Source organism: Hemitrygon akajei, chromosome 1 (genome assembly GCF_048418815.1).
Source record: "Hemitrygon akajei chromosome 1, sHemAka1.3, whole genome shotgun sequence".
Taxonomy (NCBI): Eukaryota; Metazoa; Chordata; class Chondrichthyes; order Myliobatiformes; family Dasyatidae; genus Hemitrygon; species Hemitrygon akajei.
The window spans coordinates 202,906,223-202,925,816 of NC_133124.1; the positions used below are offsets into that span (position 1 = coordinate 202,906,223).

Here is a 19,594-nt window from a genome sequence, read left to right on the forward strand (position 1 = left end):
AGCAGGTTATTAGTTTGGCTAAAGACTGTAAGATTAAAATAATTAAATCCAGACTGAGCCTGTATCTCTCTGCTCCTTTTAAACTTTTGGGACTCCTGTTCCTTTGAATCGGACAATTGCACATCAAGGGAAAGTGGAAAGTCACAACAATCCAACTCAGCCTATCAAGCTCCAATGAGGTCCCACATGGATGTCATCACTTACCTCAGAACCCACAGTGTTGTGATGCAAACCAGTATCTTCAACTCTAAGGCTTCTCTAACAATAATTGTTTTCTCCTTGGTTGAATGCAAGGAAACTTTGGAGATTGGCTATTTGTGAATCAGCTTATTGTTAGATGAAGTCACACTCAGGTTGGAGGAACAATACCTTATTTACCGGTTGAGTAGTCTCCAACCTGATGGCATGAATACTGACTTCTCCCCTTCTTATCCCATCCCTGATAATATTTAGCTTTTTCCCCCTCCTTTTTTTTTCTCTCTTTCTACCCATCACTCTGCCTGTTCTCCATCTCCCTCTGGTGCTCCCCTCCCCCTTTCTTTCTCCCTAGGCCTCCCGTCCCATGATCCTTTCCCTTCTCTAGCTCTGTATCCCTTTTGCCAATCACCTTTCTGGCTCTCAGCGTCACCCCACCCCCTCCGGTCTTCTCCTATCATTTTGCATTTTCCCCTCCACCTCCTACTTTCAAATCTCCTACTATCTTTCCTTTCAGTTAGCCCTGACGAAGGGTCTCGGCCCGAAATGTCGAAAGCGCTTCTCCCTATAGATGCTGCCTGACCTGCTGCGTTCCACCAGCATTTTGTGTGTGTTTATTGTTAGATGCATAGCTTTTGAGAAAATGACATCTACGGTACTTAACTAAATCCTCTGATATTGAGGAAACTCTCTACAAGAGACATTAACATCAGATTCTATTTTCATCAACTGGTTCTAATCTGCAGAAAGTGGTAAACCTAGTCAGCTTCATCATGGGTACCAAACTCTCCAGCACCCAAGACATCTTCTAAAAGGTGGCATCCATCATTAAGGACCCCCATCACCCAAGACATGCCCTCTTCTCATTGCGACCACTGAGGAGGTACAGGAGCCTAAAGGCACACATTCAATGTTTCAAGAACAGCTTCTTCCCCATCTCCATCAGATTTCTGAATGGACTATGAACCCATGAACACTACCTCAGTATTTTCCCCTCTCTTTTTGCACTACTTAGTTAAACTAATTTTATTTTTATATATTCAGTACTTATTGTAATTTATAGTTTTTGTTATATATTGCATTATATTATGTACTGCTACAAGACATATGCCTATGATATTAAACCTGATTCAGATTCATGCTACCAGATCACATTGTGTGAAAAATAGACCAATCTCATAAATGTTGGTCCATTCTGATCCGGCATCAAGGACCCCCACACCATCCAGGCCATGCTCTCTTCTCTCTGCAGCCTTTGAATTTTCGATCGTTAAAGCACTTTCCAGTCTTCATGAAAGTCTTGGCCTGAAACGATGACTCTTTATTCCTGACTATAGATGCTGCCTGACCTGCTGAGTCCCTCCAGCATTTTGAGTGTGTTTCTAGAGATTTTTAAGATAATTTACTTCCTGTTTAAAACGTTCTGCAATCTATGTTTGTGACCCTGTGATTTGCCTTTTCTTCCCCACCAATCCTTCTGCCATTTCATGCTTACTTCCCCTTATGCAAGAGGAGTGTTGCAATTATGTAAATTGGTATGTAGCTCCCCAAAGACATCATAATAATCAACACCTCACTGAAGACCATTCTAATATGATAGAGGAATAGCAGATTTTAGAAAACTGAGGTACAAGCGGTACCTCAGGATAAAACACAATTTTATTGAACAGACTTAAGGCGCCACATTCTCCCAAGAGGCAGGAATGGAGGGTAGAACAATGAAACAAAACGAGAACAATGAAACAAAACATTGCATATCCTAGTTGGAACACTATCAAAGGATCAGGATGAAACTGTCTCAAAGAGCTTAAAATTCTTTATTGCAAAATATATTACATTACAGCTTGGTAAAACATTAATCTCATCACTTGTTCGGGTGCACAACGACAACAGACAGCCTCTTGATTGAAGCATAATGATCAGACTATGGGTGATGCTTGGACTTAAATGGAACAATTCACAAAAGCCCATTTTCATTTTCTTCATCTACAACCTGTTAAAATATGATAAATAAACTCCATTGTATCTTAAATTTTTAAAAATTATATTCCTCATGCCTACTGAGTGGGATTATCAATGAAGGTCAAAAGGTCTGAACTTGGGAAACATCACTCCCTATGTGACTCCCTTGCCCATTTGCCACTCCCCACTGATCTCCCTCCTGGTACTTATCCATGCAAGTGGAACAGGTGTCATACCTGCTCCTACACCTCTGCCTTCACTATCATTCAGGACCCCAAACAGTCATTCCAGATGAAGCGACACGTCACCTGTGAGTCTGTTGGGGTCATATACTGTACCCAGTGCTCCCGTCGTGGCCTCCTGCATATCAGTGAGGCCTCACGTAGAATGGGAGATCACTTCGCTGAGCACTTAAGCTCCATCCACTAGAAAAAGCATTATCTCCTGGTGGCCACCCATTTTAATTCTGCTTCCAATTCCCATTCTGGCATGTCAGTCTACGGCCTCCTCTACTGCTGCAATGAGGCCACACACAGATTGGAGGAGCAACACCTCATATTCCGTCTGGGTTGCCTCCAACCTGATAGCATGAATATCAATTTCTTGAACCTTTGGTAATTACCCCCCCCCCCCCCCCCCATTTCACCATTCCCGTTTCCCTGTCTCACTTTATCTCCTTACCTGCCCATCACCTCCCTCTGGTGCTCTTTCTTTCTTCCATGGAATTTACCCTCTCCTATTAGATTCCCCCTTCTCCAGCCCTTTATCTCTTTCACTAATCCTCTTCGCTGCTCTTTACTTCACTCCCTCCTCCTCTCCTAGTTTCACCTATCACCTTGTACTTCTTCCTCTGCTCTCCCCACCTTCTCACTCTGAATTCTCATATTATTATCCAGTTCTGATGAAGGGTCTCAACCTTTTCCATAGATCGCTGCCTGGCCTGCTGAATTCCTCCGACATTTTGTGTGTGAAGCTCCATTATAACATCTCTCCATCTGCAAACCCAAGTACCTGCAGTGCAGTGACCACAGTATTTAGTACCTGCAGTTACTCACTAAACTTCATCAATTTGTAGAGCAGCAGGCACAAAAGAACACCCACCCGCAAACTCCCTTCAAAGTGATCAAGCACTGACTTAACAGTTGTTCTTTTGTCATCCTGAATCCTGAAACTCCTGACCCCAAAACACTGTGGCATTACTGCACTTGTTCAAGGAGGGAGATCAACAGAGCATCTTGGGGGATGTTAAATGCTGAGAAGCAAGTATTAAACTAGGAAACACTATTTCCACCCTGCATAATGTGAACTTACAGGCCTTCTCATCGGGGCGGCAAGTTTTCAGTTCCAATAGAATTGGCTTTTCTTACCCAAAATATGTGCGTCTCAGGGTGAGAGCAACAAATCCAATAGACTGACTCTGAGAAGACAATTATCCCCGAACACTAGGTCTAGATTATCTGAGGTTCTTTTTTTAAAAAGAGAGATTATCACATTTAAATTTTAGGGGCACGGGAGGGTTTATGCAGTGGTATCTCTACTCGCTGGGATTAATTCAGTCAAGGGTGTGCAATGTCAGAATTTCTGCCATTTAGGACTCGAATACTAAAGTAAGGATGTAATACTAACACTTCATTAGACATTGGTCAGACCACATGTGCAGTATTGCCTGCAGGTTTGGGCCCCCATATCTAAAAGATCTGCTGGCATTGGAGAGGGTCCAGAGGGGTTTCAGGAGAATGATCGCAGGAATGAAAGGGTTAACGTATAAGGAGCGTTTGATGCTTATGAACCTGTACTCACTTGAGTTTAGAAGAATGAAAAGTGATCTCATTGAAACCTACACTGAAATACTGTAAGGCCTAGATAAGAGTGGATGTGGAGAGGTAGTGGAAGAGTCTAGGACCAGAGAGCACAGCCTTAGAATACAAGGATGTTCCTTTATAATAGGGACGAGGAGGAATTGCTTAAGCCAGAAAATAGGGAATCTCTGGAATTCATTGCCACAAAAGAGCTGAGGAGGCCAAGTCATTAAAATGGAGGTTGACAGGTTCTTAATTAATAAGGGTGCCAAAGGTTAGAGAGAAAACGCAGAACAGAGTTGAGAGGGAAAACAAATCATCCATAATTGAATAGTGGAGCTGACTCGAAGGGCTGAGTGGCCTAATTCTGCTTCGACATTGCCTTTAAAAAGTATTCACCCACCTTGGAAGTTTTCATGTTTTATTTGTTTATTGAATTCCAGTGGATTTAATTTGGCTCTTTTTTGGACACTGATCAACCAAAAAGAGACTCTTCCATGTCAAAGTGAAACAGATCTCTACAAAGTGATCTAAATAACTTACACAAAATAATTGAATGCACAAGTATTCACCCCATTCAGTCAGTATTTAGTAGATGCACCTTTGGCAGCACATACAATCTTGAGTTTGTATGGATAGGTCTCTATCAGCTTTGCACATCTGGGCACTGCAATTTTCTTCTTTACAAAACTGCTCAAGCTCCATCAGATTTCATTGGGGATTCTGAGTAAACAGCCCTTTTCAAGTCCAGCCACAAACTCTCAATTTGATTTTTCGTCTAGACTGTGACTTAGCCACTCCAGGACATTAACTTTGTAGTTTTTAAGCCATTCCTGTGTAGCTTTGATTTTATGCTTAGGGTCATTGTCTTGCTCGAAAACAAATCTTCTCCCACCCAAGTCGCAGCTCTCTTCAGACTGCATCAGGTTTTCCTCCAGGATCTCCCTGTATTTTGTTGTATTCATTTTACCCTCTACCTTCACAAGCTCCAGGGCCTGCTGCAGTGAAGCATCCCTGTAGTATAATGCAGCCACCACCATGCTTCACGGCAGGGATGGTATGTGTATGATGATGTGCATTTAGTCTGATGGCCAAAGAGCTCAATTTTAGTTTCATCAGACCATAGAAGCTTCTTCCAGCTGACTTCAGAGTCTCCCACATGCCTTCTGGCAAACTTGAGCCAAGATTTCATGAGTTATTTTTTTCCCCAATAGTGGCTTTCTCTTTGCCACTCTCCCATAAAGCTGTGACTAGTGAAGCACCCGGGCAACAGTTGTTGTATACACAGTCCCTCCTATCTCAACCACTGAAACTTGTAGCTCCTGCACAATTGTCAGAGATCTCTTGGTGGCCTCCACACTAGTCCCATTCTTGCATGGTCACTCAGTTGTTGAGGACAGCCTGCTCTAGGCAGATCTGCAGCTATGCCATATTCTTTCCATTTCTTGATGATTGACTTAATTGCACGCCGGGATATTTAATGACTTGGAAATTTTCTTGTATTGTTCTTCAGACTTGTGCTTTTCAATAACCTTTTCATGGAGTTGCTTGGAGTGTTCTTTTGTCTTCATGGTGTAGTTTTTGCCAGGATACTGACTCATCAGTAGTTGGACCCTCCAGATACAGGTGTATTTTTACTACAATCAATTGAAACACCTTGACTGCACACGGTGATCTCCATTTAACTAACTTTGTGACTTCTAAAACCAATTGGCTACATCAGTGATGATTTGGGGTGTCATACTCTATTAAAGGGGATGAATACTTAAGCAATCAATTATTTTGAGCTTTATATTTGTAATTAATTTAGCTAAATTTGTAGAGGTCTGTTTTCACTTTATCCCATGTGTCTTTTTTTGTTGATCAGTGTCAAAAAAAGCCAAATTAAATCTATTGTGATTCAATGTTGTAAAACAATAAAACATGAAAACTTCCAAGGGGGTGAATAATTTTTATAGGCAATGTGTGTCTTAAGGACTATAACGTTTTGGAGTGCTTATTCATTCTAAAGGTTGTGAAAGCTCAGAGTATATTCAGACTGAGAATGATAAGTTTTGTAGAACTATAAGAACCAAAGGTTGCTGTGTAGTATCGGATGGTGAAGATTAGGTATGATTTTTCCAGATGGTGGAGCAACTTCTAGTAACCCTACCACCCAGGTTCTTTGCATGTCCAAACATTCCTTCTCAAAAGTTGACCCAACTTACAATAATCTAAATTCATGTCAGATTGGCCCACTTACCTGCTCAACACCTTCCACTTCTGGGACATAGAACTGCAACATATTTTCAATTCCACTCTTCAGTGTAATGATGGAGCTCGGGCAGCTGGTGCAGGAACCCTGCAACATCAGCTTCACGATGCCATTTTCAAACCCTTTGTAAATCACATCACCCCCATCCTCTTGAACAGTCGGCCTGCCAATTGCCAAGTTGGGGAAAATACAGATAGCTCAGTCACTTTAAACACTATGTCGTATCTGCACTTTATGTCAACTTGTACATCTACAGAGTTCTTTTTCTTTTCTTTACTTTATTGTCACCAAACAATTGATGCCAGAGCGTACAATCATCACAGTGATATTTGATTCTGTGCTTCGCGCTCCCTGAAGTACAAATCAAAGTAAATATAATAAAAATTTAAATTATAAATCATAATTAGAAAATAGAAAAGGGAAAGTAAGGTAGCGCAAGTCAGGTCCGGATATTTGGAAGGTACGGCCCAGATCCGGGTCAGGATCCATTCAGCAGTCTTATCACAGTTGGAAAGAAGCTGTTCCCAAATCTGGCCGTATGAATCCTCAAGCTCCTGAACCTTCTCCCGGAGGGAAGAGGGACAAAAAGTGTGCTGGTTGGGTGGGCCGTGTCCTTGATTATCCTGGCAGCACTGCTTCAACAGCTTCTACCTCTCTTTGAATAGTTCATTTTCTTGCACGTTATTAGCTCAAGTGGTATGTATAGAATCCAAAAGCCTCAGGAGATCATGAGCAGCCAATCATAAACAGAAGAGATTCTGCAGATACTGGAAATCTTGAGCAACACACACAAAATGCTGGTGGAAGTCAGCAAGTCAGGGAGTACAGGTGAAGGAATCTAATAGGAGAGGACAGTGGATCATGGAAGGAAGGAAAGGAAGAGGGAATCCAGAGGGAGATGATGGGTAGGTGAGGAGAAATGATGAGGTGAAAGGTTAATCAAATGATGAATAGAAAAAGAGAAAAGGAGGGACAGAGGTGAAATGAGGTAAAGGACAGAAGAAACTCACTTAAGAGGAGCAACACATATTCTATCAGGGTAGCCTCCCACCTGATGGCATGAATGGTTTTTTCACTAACTTCTGATAATTTCTCCCCCCTCCTTCCTTTACTGTCCTCTCCTATCAGACTCCTTCTTCAGCAACACATGCAAAATGGTGGAGGAACTCAGCAGGTCATTATGGAAATGAATAAAGCGTTGACGATTCGGGCTGAGACCCTTCATCAGGACTGGAAAGGAAGTGGAAGGCACCAGAATAAAAAGGCAGGCGGGGGTGGGGGGTAGCTAGAAGATGATAGGTGAAGTCAGGAGGGTGGGAAAGGTAAAGGGCTGGGAAGGAAGGAAGCTGATATAAGAGAAGAGTGGACTACAGGAGAAAGGGAAGGAGACCCAGGGGAAGGTGATAGGCAGGTGAGGAAAGGTAAGAGGCCAGACTGGGAACCTCTTATGCCCATTTCCTCCAAGCTTCTTACTTCATCCCCCCTTAACCGGGGCTCCCACCTTCTCCCTCCCTCATCACCTGCCACCGTCTACACCTTCCCCTCCCCCCACTTCTTATTCTGGTTTCCTTCCCAGTCTTGATGAAGGGGCTCAGCCCGAGAAGTTGACTGCTTATATCCCCCCACAGATGCTGCCTGATTTGTCAAGTTTCTCCAGCATTTTATATGCGTTGGTCGTGAACAGCCAAGCCCTGATCCCTTTGGGCACTTCCTTCTCTGAGCAGTGAAAGGGAACTGAGTCCATGGCTGCCATCTAGTGTTTGCATGCTTTTTAACCTCATCGCTTTACCTAGTTTCCTTTCAAATGCACTTTTGCTAGTGAACGTACTAACTTCTACACCCTCACCACATTTTGGACAAAGTTTCACAAGAATTCCATGAAATGATTACTTGAGCCCAACTTATTTTTGGCCCTGGCTCCAAGCCTCCACGTGCAAGTGGAAGTACGTATCTACTATATCAAATCCTTCCATAATTTTAATCAGATCACAAGACATATAGAGTTTCGTTCCCAACCCATTCATGATGCAAATGCTCCAGTTTTTTCTAAGGGATTTGGATATGCTTAGCGCAGCAGTGCTGTCTTGGTAGAATGGCACTGGGATACCAGATTTTCTCTCTTGATACTGCTACCTCAAACAAACAAACTGCTGCCAGCACTTGGTGAATTTATAACCAACTTCATGCAGGTCTAATATCAGACAACAGCATACAAACCACACTAGTTCAGGACATACAGGCTGCCTCGGGGTTAAGAACACCTGGCTCCTGATCACTGCTAAATATGAACAAGCCCCCATAATATTTAAATTCCAAAGTGTGACATATGTACATGTGGCTGTTCCTGTGAAAGCAGAACTAGTTTTTATTCTGGTACCTTTCCACTTCCTATAGGAAGTGTTGCTTCTTTCTGGGTGAATTACTGTGAATAGCCGACAGGTTCTGGGAACGTCGACTGTACTTCCCCCCCCCACCCCCCCAATAGATGCTTCTGGCCTGCTGAGCTCCTCCAGCATTTTGTGTATGTCACTTGGATTTCCAGCATCTGCAGATTTTCTCTTGTTTGTGAAGTTCTGGGAAGACTTCCTTTTAAATATCACTCTCTTTATTATACGCAAGACTGTACAAGTCTTTGGGTATATTTAAGGCAGAGGGTGACAGATTCTTGATTAGTCAGGGGATGAAGGGATATGGGGAGAAGGCAGGAGATTGGGGCTGAGAGGGAAATGGGTCAGCCATGATGAAATGGCAGAGCAGATTCTTCTTCCTTTCTCATGCCTTTCTTTTCTTTTCAAGGTAGCAGGAGTCCTGTCAGAGTCCGGGATCTACAGCTGCAGTTCAGACTACAGTTCACCGCGAGTAGTGGGTTCTTGGACTCGCTGTGTGTACTGGTGTTTCAATATCTCCAGGTGTGCCTTGAAAGACATATGCCTTTGAGGTGCAGCCCCATAGATGACATGGTTCCTCACCAATGTTGATGTCTGAAGCATAGAAGCGTCAAGACAGCAGTCAGGGTGCACCGCTGTCGGGTAAAGGCCCCTGTAACTCAAGCAATCCCGTCCCTTCTCTCTCTTTCTGATGGTGAGTGGCAGCCTGTTGGTCCTCGAGTCGGGGGACTTGGAAAAACAACGTGGAAGATTGTAACATTGGAACAGACAGCTGCTGGTCTCCCCCTCTCAGTCCAGGAGCGATCTCTCTCTCCCTCACTAGTGACGGAGAGCCTGTTAGAGATACCAAAGATTTGGGGTACACTTTAGTTTCTTATGGACTCTAGATCGAGGTCTCCTTGTGGGCTTTTGCTGTTGTTTGCATGGTGAGGGGGAGGGGGGGTTAGTGCTTTTGCTGGTGCAAGTGGAAGGAGGGTGAGGGCCAATGCTTATGCTGCTCTTTGTGTGTGGGAGGAGGGGAGGAGAACTTTGGGGTTCTGATGTTTCTGTCATTCATTCTTTAGGCTTTTTTTCCTGTTTCATGATTGTCTGTGAAGAGCAAGATTCAGATTGTATAATGTATACATTCTCTGATATTAAATTGAACCATTTGGACCTAATGGCCTGATTCTATTTCTATATTCTAAGGCTTTATGGTCTTATGTTATAACTTCATTGCATATAATCTCAATGCAATTGATGGAATCGTTAATCAATTCACAAATCTGTTTTTAAAATGACTTGAAAAACATTATTAATTGTAGGTTTTGATCTTCTTCCAACATATCAGGAGCATTTTGATCCATCTCAATTAATATGATAGGCCAATTTTACATTCCACCCTGGTACTCTCAGGGTATGCAACAATGAGTTTTATTGAAGAGTAGTCAAGATACTGATTAAATAACATAATGAAACAAATGTTTGCATTTTTATAGATTTTCATAAACTTAGAACATACAAAATTATTACAGGCGAAGTCACATTTGAAATATAATCCCGCTTGAAATAAGAGGAAACAAGAGATCAAATTGTAAGCATCAAGCTCCTAAGAACAGCAACAACCTGAAGACCGTGAGAAAGTAGATTTTGGCTTAATATCTCATGGGAATCAGAGCATATACAACAGCAATTTCTTCAGTAGGGCACAAAGATCTCAAACTAAGTTTTGGTGCTCAACTCTGCCATTCTTCATCGCAGGAATTATATCTATTATACTCTGCCAAAAAATCAAAAGAACCAAACCCTCATTTTAGACTCCCGTGGCGATTGAGGGATTCCTCCCATTGCTTCTTGATTGTGATGACATATTCCCTCGTCACTGAATGATTTTCACCTGAAAAGCTGACCATGTACATTAAGAGTTTGTTGGAAAAATGATTCTCTTGAGCTTTCATTATTCTTGATCAATTCAACAACTGAGATCTGAACTATTCGACATGAGGAGACCACCAGAGTTAAAGCAATTCACAGGCCACCCAAAGATAACTTGGAAGAGAAAAAACTTTTTCATGAGGTGGGGAAAAAGGCCCACGATAGTGTGAAAAGACTGTGTTCAGCATTTAGCAGGCCTTTATGGAGAAATTACGTTAATACATGGTGATTAACTTGTTCATTCATACAGAAACTCTTTCTGTCAGAATTCCACTGGTACTCACCGAATTCTGGTGTCCAACAATTCTTTAATTATGGCCACAACTTCATCATCTTCCTCTGAAGGAGCTGAAAGCACAGGGTTCATCCACTTAGTGGAGAGCAAAGCAAATCACTTAAAAAAAAAAATTGTGGTCAGTTGCATATTTTAACTATGACACGATTATGTCCATAACGGAGGTATGCAGCTGATGGCTGCAGTCACTGCGTATCCAACTGGCAGATGACCTGGTCTGCAACATCTAAAACACTATGTTTACCTTCATTATCTAAAACGTTAATTATCAGCCTCAAAATCCATGGTGGATCATGAGCTAAAGCCTGAAGGAGAGAGCGCAAAAACCGTGTGGGTGTGGAAGGCAAACACAATCCTGGCGAGAGGGAGATGTGTGGAGCATGAAGCAAGCGGTCAGGAGCATCTGCCTGTGTGCATGGGTGAGAGGGAGTACTCCATCTCCTCAGCTGGAAGCACCTGCATTGGGCACACAGCCAGAAGCACTCTGCCAACAACGAAGGCAATGGGAAGCTAAGTCAGATGACTATTTTAGTTATTCCATTAATAGTGCAGAGATGTCTTCAAGCCTTCGATTTCTCATTGGCAAGCGACATGCTGTTCTTACAGCAACAGAGAGTGCTTTATGTATTGCACTGAAGGTGTCACCCCTCATCCAGCCCGTCTCCAACACTTCAGTAGAGCTCCTTTATCTGACGTGACAGGGGCAGTGAGGAGTTCAGAGACAAAACCATGAAGGTATTCATTCCTCCCACAACTCAACTTAACACCCACTCAGGGAAATAAGATTCTCTTCTCAGGAAAGAAAACCCAATTAAAAGTGAAAAGAACAGATACAATGGATTACTTATAGAAGGGAAGTGGGGTGGCAGGATGGAGCTATGTCTCTACCAAAGCAGTTTTAAGGCCCACCTTTCCTCCACTAGGCTGCAAGTCACCCCTGGGCAAGGTGTAGTACCTGCTTAGCTGCCACAATTAGGGTCACATGAAGCCATGAGAGGAGGTGGTGGATGGTCGTAGATCACAAGTTCCGTTATGCGACCACTGACGCCATTATTGAAGAGAATTGATAATGGCTGGGGTCACTCGTCTTGTAGAGACACTGCCCAGAAGAGGGCAATGGAAAACCAGTTACGTCGAAACATTTGCCACGAATAAACAGTTGTGGATAGAGAAATGAATAAGAACAACGCGAAGGGGGTTCTCAGACTAAAGACAGATGGAAGACCATGATTTTCCAAGTCATACATACAGCACATAACAATGATGATGATGATGCAAACACGAAGAGATCTGCAGATTCTGGAAATTCAAACAACACACACAAAATGCTGGTGGAACGCAGCAGGCCAGGCAGCATCTATAGGAAGAAGTGCAGTCGACATTTCGGGCCGAGACCCTTCGTCAGGACTAATTGAAAGAAGAGATAGTAAGAGATTTGAAAGTGGGAGGGGGAGAGGGAGATCCGAAATGATAAGAGAAGACAGGAGGGGGAGGGATGAGGCTAATAGCTGGAAAGAAGATTGGCAAAAGGGATACAGAGCTGGAGAGGGGAGACGATCATGGGACGGGAGGCCTAGGGAGACAGAAAGGGGGAGGGAAGGTGGGCCTTAAAACTCCTTTGGTAGAGAGATATCTCCCGTCCCATGATCCTCTCCCTCCTCCAGCTCTGTATCCCTTTTGCCAATCAACTTTCCAGCTCTTAGCTTCATCCCTCCCCCTCCTGTCTTCTCCTATCATTTCGGATCTCCCCATTCCCCCTCACACTTTCAAATCTCTTACTATCTCTTCTTTCAGTTAGCTCTGACAAAAGGTCTCGGCCCGAAACGTCAACTGTACTTCTTCCTATAGATGCTGCCTGGCCTGCTGTGTTCCACCAGCATTTTGTATGTGTTACAATGATGATGATGATGATGATGCTTAAATTTACAGCGCTGTTGTGCATAGCTATTGATTCCTGTCCCAAAGTAGAACTTGTATTAATTTTATACCACTGGATATATGTCCTTAAGGAAGTGATGTAGAAGCGGGTGTTAATACAACTGCAATGGTTGGGGAAGTTGTTAAAACAAAGACTATTGATGATGAATAGTAGTGTAGCAGTAAGTACAATCACGTTACAGCAATCAGTTGGCCTGTACTGTGCTGTATTGTTCTTTGGGAGGCAGGGTTTAAGGGTCGGCACAACATTGTGGGCTGAATGGCCTGTACTGTGCTGTATTGTTCTTCTTTGTTCAAATGGGATTCAATTCGCCCCGCTATCTGACTGCGTGAGCTTCTCCGGGTGCTTCGGCTTCCTCCCACATTCCAAAGATGTACGGATTGGGTTAGTAAGCTGTGCGTGGTCAGTTGCGGGCTGCCCCCAGCACTATCCTTGCTGATTTGATTTGAGACAAACAATGCACACGACCGATTGTCTCAACAAACATGTGGCAAATCAAGCTAATCCTCGAAATCTTTCCTTTGGAGAGTGCTACTCAAGGAATTGCTATTTGTTAAGGTCTGGGCGACGCCTCCCGATCGATCAGCAGGTGCACTCACCTGTATCGGAAGGCAGATCTTCACTTGTCACTACAGGAAGACCTGATGCAAAGAAATCCATGATGGTGGCGTAGACATCGGGTTTGAGGAGCTTCCACTGCACGTCGTCGCCTGTCTGAAGATATACAAAACAGAATCTTCATCTCATTTTTAAATCTTTTTATTATTATTGAAGATTAACAAAGATACATTAAGTCAATATGTCATTATGTACAATAAAGAATTAAATTAGCAAATAACTGATTAACAAAGCTAAGCAATATATCAATAATAAGAAAAGATAAAGCGTTAAGAATTTTGTTTTGAAAGAAAAAGGAGGAAAAAAAAGAACCCCTACTAACTTGAAAAAAAAACAAAAACAAAAAAAAACCCATTGGGAGCACAACCCCGGAGCTATATATCACACAAGCTTCTGAAAAAAACCCCATCAATCCACCAACTCAAATCCACTTAAAGAAAAATCGGAAGGAAACCATATTAATTAACTCAAATCAGATGATAATAGCGGGCGAATGAACTCCACCTTTTCTCAAAATCAAATCGAGGATCAAAAGTTCGACTTCTGATTTTCTCTGTTCGACTATCTGACAAAGGAGAGACTGTCTAAAATGTTTCCTAATGTTGATAGTCAGTGTGACAGATGTAAAACTGAGACAGCCACATTGACACATATGTTTTGGTCGTGTTCTGTATTGAAACATTTGGAGTCTCAAGATGGCGCTTATGGAATGAAGCGGTTTTAGGCTTTGCTCCAATCCTTTTACTTTTTTTTACCTACAAGCACCCCCTAATTGATCTGTTTATACCTATTCTAAAGGGGTTCAGACGTATGAAATCTTTTTCAATTGTTTGAATCATTTTCAACTCGTTGAAATGTCTAAACCAAAGGAATCGAAACAGACGAAAGAACCGTTAACTTTGGAAGCAATTGCGAAACTCATGGATGACAGACTTGAAAAACTGGAGAATAAATTAACCTCAAAGCTTTCTACGTTCGATGAAATTTTAAAGACACGACGCAAAACTTCAATCACTTACACTGGATTCACAAAAACAACAAGCAAGTATTTTAGTTCTTGAAGATGCAGCTCGCCAGAGAGATCGCATAATTGAAACTCTGCAACAACTGCAAGCTTCGACTTCTCAACTGCTGGATCGTTATAAATCTAATATCACTGATCTTGAAAACCGCTCTCGAAGACAAAATCTCTGGATAATTGGGATTCCGGAAAAATTTGAGAATGGTGATCTCACTGTATTTTTCACCAAATTTTTAATGGATGTCTTCGGCTCAGAAGTACTGGATATCCCTCCAATAATCGATCGTGCACATCGCATTTCTTGTTTTCAATCAGCTTTAGGTTTGAAACCACGACAAGTAATTCTCCGGATCCATTATCCTCATACCAAAGAACGTTTGATTCGGGCTGCCCGGAAAAAGGGTATGATCAGCTTTCAAGATTTTAAATTCTGTATTCTGGAAGATTATAGTCCCAAAGTTTTAAGGGCAAGAATGGCTTTTAAATCAGTTAAGTCGGAAATTCATCAGGAAGGCTACAAGCAAGCACTGTTATTTCCAGCACAATTGAGAGTTACTCTCAAAGACGGGACTTATCAGCTGTTCAAATCTCCAGCGGATGCTCAAAGATTCCTTGAAGAATAATACTTTATTGTTTCTACGGGTTGACTAATGTAATAATTAGTTTATAGATTTGGATCTTTTATAAAATGATGATTTTTTTTACGTGATGGCTTACATGTATTTCTTACACACGGTAAAAGTCCGTTTTTGGTTTATTCTGAGTTTGTTCTTTTTATATCATTATTCTGTTAGTTTTGAAAGTAACTCATTAGGGTTTTCTTTTAAGTTCATACACTTTTTTATATTTTTAACGTTTAAATATTAAGATTTTTTAAAAAATAAAAAACTTTTCTAAGATGTCGTTTCTTTTCCCCGAAAGACCTTAGTGTTTGGATACGTCACATCCATTTTGATGTGTCTGAATAAGTTTAAGGACTTTCTTTTAAAACACTAATACAATATTATCCATTTATGGGTTTTATCGTTTTAATAATCCTTTTGTTTTATATATATAATACTAATTTTATACTTTAATCTTTGTTATACTAACCCTTTCTTATAATATGGGTGGTTTGTATCTTTTATTTAACTTTTTTGTTTGAGTTGCCGTCTTGAGACATGGGAGTAAATTTAGTATTAGATCGCTTGCTTGCCTCTTTTTGGCTTTTTTCCTGGGGTTTTGAGGGTGGAGGGAGGGGGATTTTTCTTTTTGCTTGCTTCACGCTTAGTTTTACTCCATGGGCTGATTCGAAACTACAAAAATGGTTGCAGTGTCATGACTTCCAGTTCCTCCTTGAACTTACTTCCCTCTTCCGGATTCATGAGTTCATCTTTTTTTTTAACCTTATGTGTTAATTGTAATAAATATTGGCAATATGGATAAGATTATTAATTTTGTTTCTTGGAATACTAATGGTTTAAATCATCCGATCAAATGGAAAAAAATATTCAAAGTATTCCACAGAATGAATGCTAATATTATCTTTGTACAAGAGACTCATGTGAGGAAGGTGGATAGTCAACGTTTTTTTAGGTTTTGGAAAGACCAACAGTATTACTCGAATTCCCAAGCCAAAGTAAGAGGCGATTCTTCAACCTCCTTTATACACTATGAAACAATTTTAGACCCACAAGGTAGATTTTTGCTTATTACTGGTCTGCTTTTTAATCAAAAAGTTGTTTTAGTTAATGTTTACGCTCCAAACACTGATTGTCCTGAATTTTTTAATTGTCTATTTACATCCTTTCCTAATTTGAATCAGTACATGCTGATAATGGGTGGGGATTTTAACTGTTGTTTAAACCCTTCGATGGATAGATCTAAGCCCACCCAAGCTCTTCCGAATAAATCGGCCTCTCTTATTAATTCCTTTATGATTGATTCTGGAATTTCCGAAATTTGGCGTTTTTTACACCCCAATGACAAAGAGTTTTCATACGTTTCTCATGTTTATCATAATTGCTCAAGAATTGATTATTTTTTTATTGATCACCGTTTACTTACAGATGTTATTGATTGTAAATATGACTCCATTACCATTTCTGACCATGCACCTTTGAAGCTATCTATTAAGACAATGGACTCATCTACTAATGCTAAATCTTGGAGGTTCAGCTCTATTTTATTGCAGGATTTAGACTTTCTTAATTTTATTAAACAACAAATTGATTTGTTTTTCTCAACAAATTCTACAGCAGAGATCTCTAGTGGAATTTTATGGGACACTTTTAAAGCATTTATTCGTGGACAGATTATTTCATACTCTGCTGGAGTTAGGAAACGAACTAATTCTAAAATATTAACATTGGTTGATAAAATCAAAGCAATTGATAAGATTTATTCAGTGACCCCCAGCAAAGAACTTTATAAAGTAAGAGTTGAAGTTCAAATGGAGCATAGTTTGTTATTATCCTCTTCGATTGAAAATCAGTTAATTAAATCTAGAACCCAGTTTTATGTACATGGAGACAAGTCTGGCAATTATTGGCTAATCAATTGAAAACTGCTTCGGTTAAACGACAAATTACTAGGATTTGTAAACGAGATGGCACTCTGACGATCAACCATAAAGAGATAAATAAAGCCTTTCAAGATTTTTATAATTCTTTATATCAATCAGAATTTGTTGAGGATTCTTCTACAATAGATGAATTTTTAAGAAAATTGAATATCCCAAAATTAACAACAGAGGACAGTGTATTCCTAGATCCACCTATTACGGAAACTGAAATAAAAGAGGCTACTGTTTTCAATGAATTCCGGTAAAGCTCCTGGTCCGGATGGTTATACTGTAGAATTTTTTAAATCCTTTTCCTCTATACTCTCTCCTTGGCTTTGTAAAATTTTTAAAGATGCGTTAACTATAGGTAAATTGCCACAATCTTTTTATGAAGCCTCTATTTCTTTAATTCTTAAAAAAGATAAAGACCCCATTGAATGTGCATCCTATCGGCCTAGATCCTTGCTGAATACGGATTTTAAGATTTTTAGTAAAATTTTGGCCACTAGATTAGAAAATATATTACCTCGAATTATTTCTGAAGATCAGACTGGATTTATTAAAAACCGCTACTCATCTTTTAACATTAGAAAATTAATTAATATTATTTATACTCCTTCACCCAAAATACCAGAATGTGTCATTTCCTTAGATGCTGAAAAAGCATTTGATAGAGTTGAATGGCCATATTTATTTAATACGTTGCAGCATTTTAATTTTAGTTCAAAATTTATATCATGGATTAAATTAATATACTATAAACCTTTGGCTTCGGTGTTTACCAATAATCAAAGATCTGTCTTTCAGTTATTCCGTGGTACAAGGCAAGGCTGTCCTTTAAGTCCTTTAATATTTGACATTGTTTTGGAACCCTTAGCTATAGCCATTCGTGAATCACCTAATATTTTGGGTATTACTCGTGGGGAAGGGACGTACAAGTTATCATTATATGCTGATGATTTGTTACTATACATATCCGACCCTGAGAGATCTATTCCTGCTATTTCGTCCTTGCTTGCTCAGTTTAGTAACTTTTCTGGTTACAAATTGAATTTTAATAAGAGCGAATTATTTCTATTAAGTATGCAAGTTCCAATTTATAAACATTTACCATTTAAAGTTGTCACAGATTATTTGACTTATTTGGGTATTAAAATTACCAAAAAACATAAAGATTTATTTAAAGTTAATTTTTTACCCTTAATTGACCAAATTAAGCAACTTGTTACCAGGTGGTCTCCATTATCTTTGTCATTGGTTGGTCGAATTAATGCTATTAAGATGATGGTATTACCCAAATTCTTATATTTATTTCAAGCATTACCAATTTTTATTCCTAAATCTTTTTTTGATATTATTGACTCCAAAATATCTTCCTATCTGTGGCAGAATAAAAATCCTAGACTAAACAAAAAATATTTACAGAAGCCTAAGAAGGAGGGTGGTTTGGCTTTGCCAAACCTGAGATTTTACTATTGGGCAGTTAATATACGATATTTAATATTTTGGACACAAGAATCGACTATAGCAGCTTGCCCACAATGGGTGAATTTGGAATGTAAATCTGTACAAGACTTTTCATTGTTTTCAATTTTAGGATTTTCACTTCCTTTTTCTTTATCTAAATGGAATAAACAAATAACTAATCCTAAAGTTAAACATACATTGCAAATATGGTTTCAATTTCATAATTTTTTTGGCTTGAATAAGTTTATCTTATCAAGCCCTATAATATCTAACTTTCTTTTTCGGCCCTCTTTTATGGATCAAGCCTTTGTTTTATGGAAAACAAAAGGTATAACATGTTTTCGTGATCTATTTTTAGATAATAGTTTTATGTCCTTTGAACAGCTATCTAATAAATATAATTTACCTAAAACTCATTTTTTTAAAAGATATTTGCAAGTTAGAAATTTTTTGAATAATGAGTTACAGTCTTTTCCGAAATTATGTCCATCGGACATTACGGAATTTTTTTTAGCTCTGAATCCTTGTCAGAAGGGTTTAGTAGCCATCATTTATAATATGATCATGAAAATACAGCCAGAAGTATCAGAAAAAATTAAGAAGGAATGGGAAAAAGAACTTCATTGTCTTATACCCACTGAGCAGTGGGAGAAAATTTTACAATTAGTCAATTCTTCTTCTATTTGTGCTAAACATGCCGTAATACAATTTAAGGTTGTACATAGAGCTCATATGTCTAAGGATAAACTTGCTCGATTTTATTCTTATGTTAATCCAACCTGTGACAGATGTCATTCTGATGTTGCCTCATTGACCCACATGTTTTGGTCTTGCCCTTGTTTGCAAAATTACTGGAAAGATATTTTCAGTATTATTTCAACAGTTCTGAATATCAATTTCGAACCGCATCCTGTTACTGCAATTTTCGGTTTACCAATGGCGGATAATAGTAGTTTATCCCCCTCAGCTCGACGGATGATTGCATTTGTTACATTAATGGCTAGAAGATCTATTCTATTGAATTGGAAAGAAATTAATCCTCCAACTATATTTCAGTGGTTTTCTCAAACTATTTCTTGTTTGAGCTTAAAAAAAATTAGAAGTGTTGTCTTTGATCCTTCAGTTAAATTTGAAGAAACTTGGAGACCATTTATTCAACATTTTCATACGAGTTAAATTGTCTTTTCCTAAACCTCACTTT

General features: G+C 39.8%; 1 protein-coding gene across 2 annotated transcripts in view; it reads right to left on the reverse strand.

The window, feature by feature from the left end:
* Nucleotides 1-1,993: 1,993 nt before the first annotated feature.
* Nucleotides 1,994-19,594, reverse strand: part of LOC140734671 (NFU1 iron-sulfur cluster scaffold homolog, mitochondrial-like) — a 38,757-nt gene continuing 21,156 nt past the window's right edge. For both annotated transcript variants that reach the window (XM_073058940.1, XM_073058950.1), the window contains 4 exons: nt 13,345-13,459; nt 10,796-10,859; nt 6,199-6,373; nt 1,994-2,188 (listed from right to left, as the gene is read on the reverse strand). In XM_073058940.1, the coding sequence (XP_072915041.1) occupies nt 2,153-2,188; nt 6,199-6,373; nt 10,796-10,859; nt 13,345-13,459 (390 nt within the window). In that variant the 3' untranslated portion in view covers nt 1,994-2,152. The remainder of the gene's footprint in view (nt 2,189-6,198; nt 6,374-10,795; nt 10,860-13,344; nt 13,460-19,594) is intronic.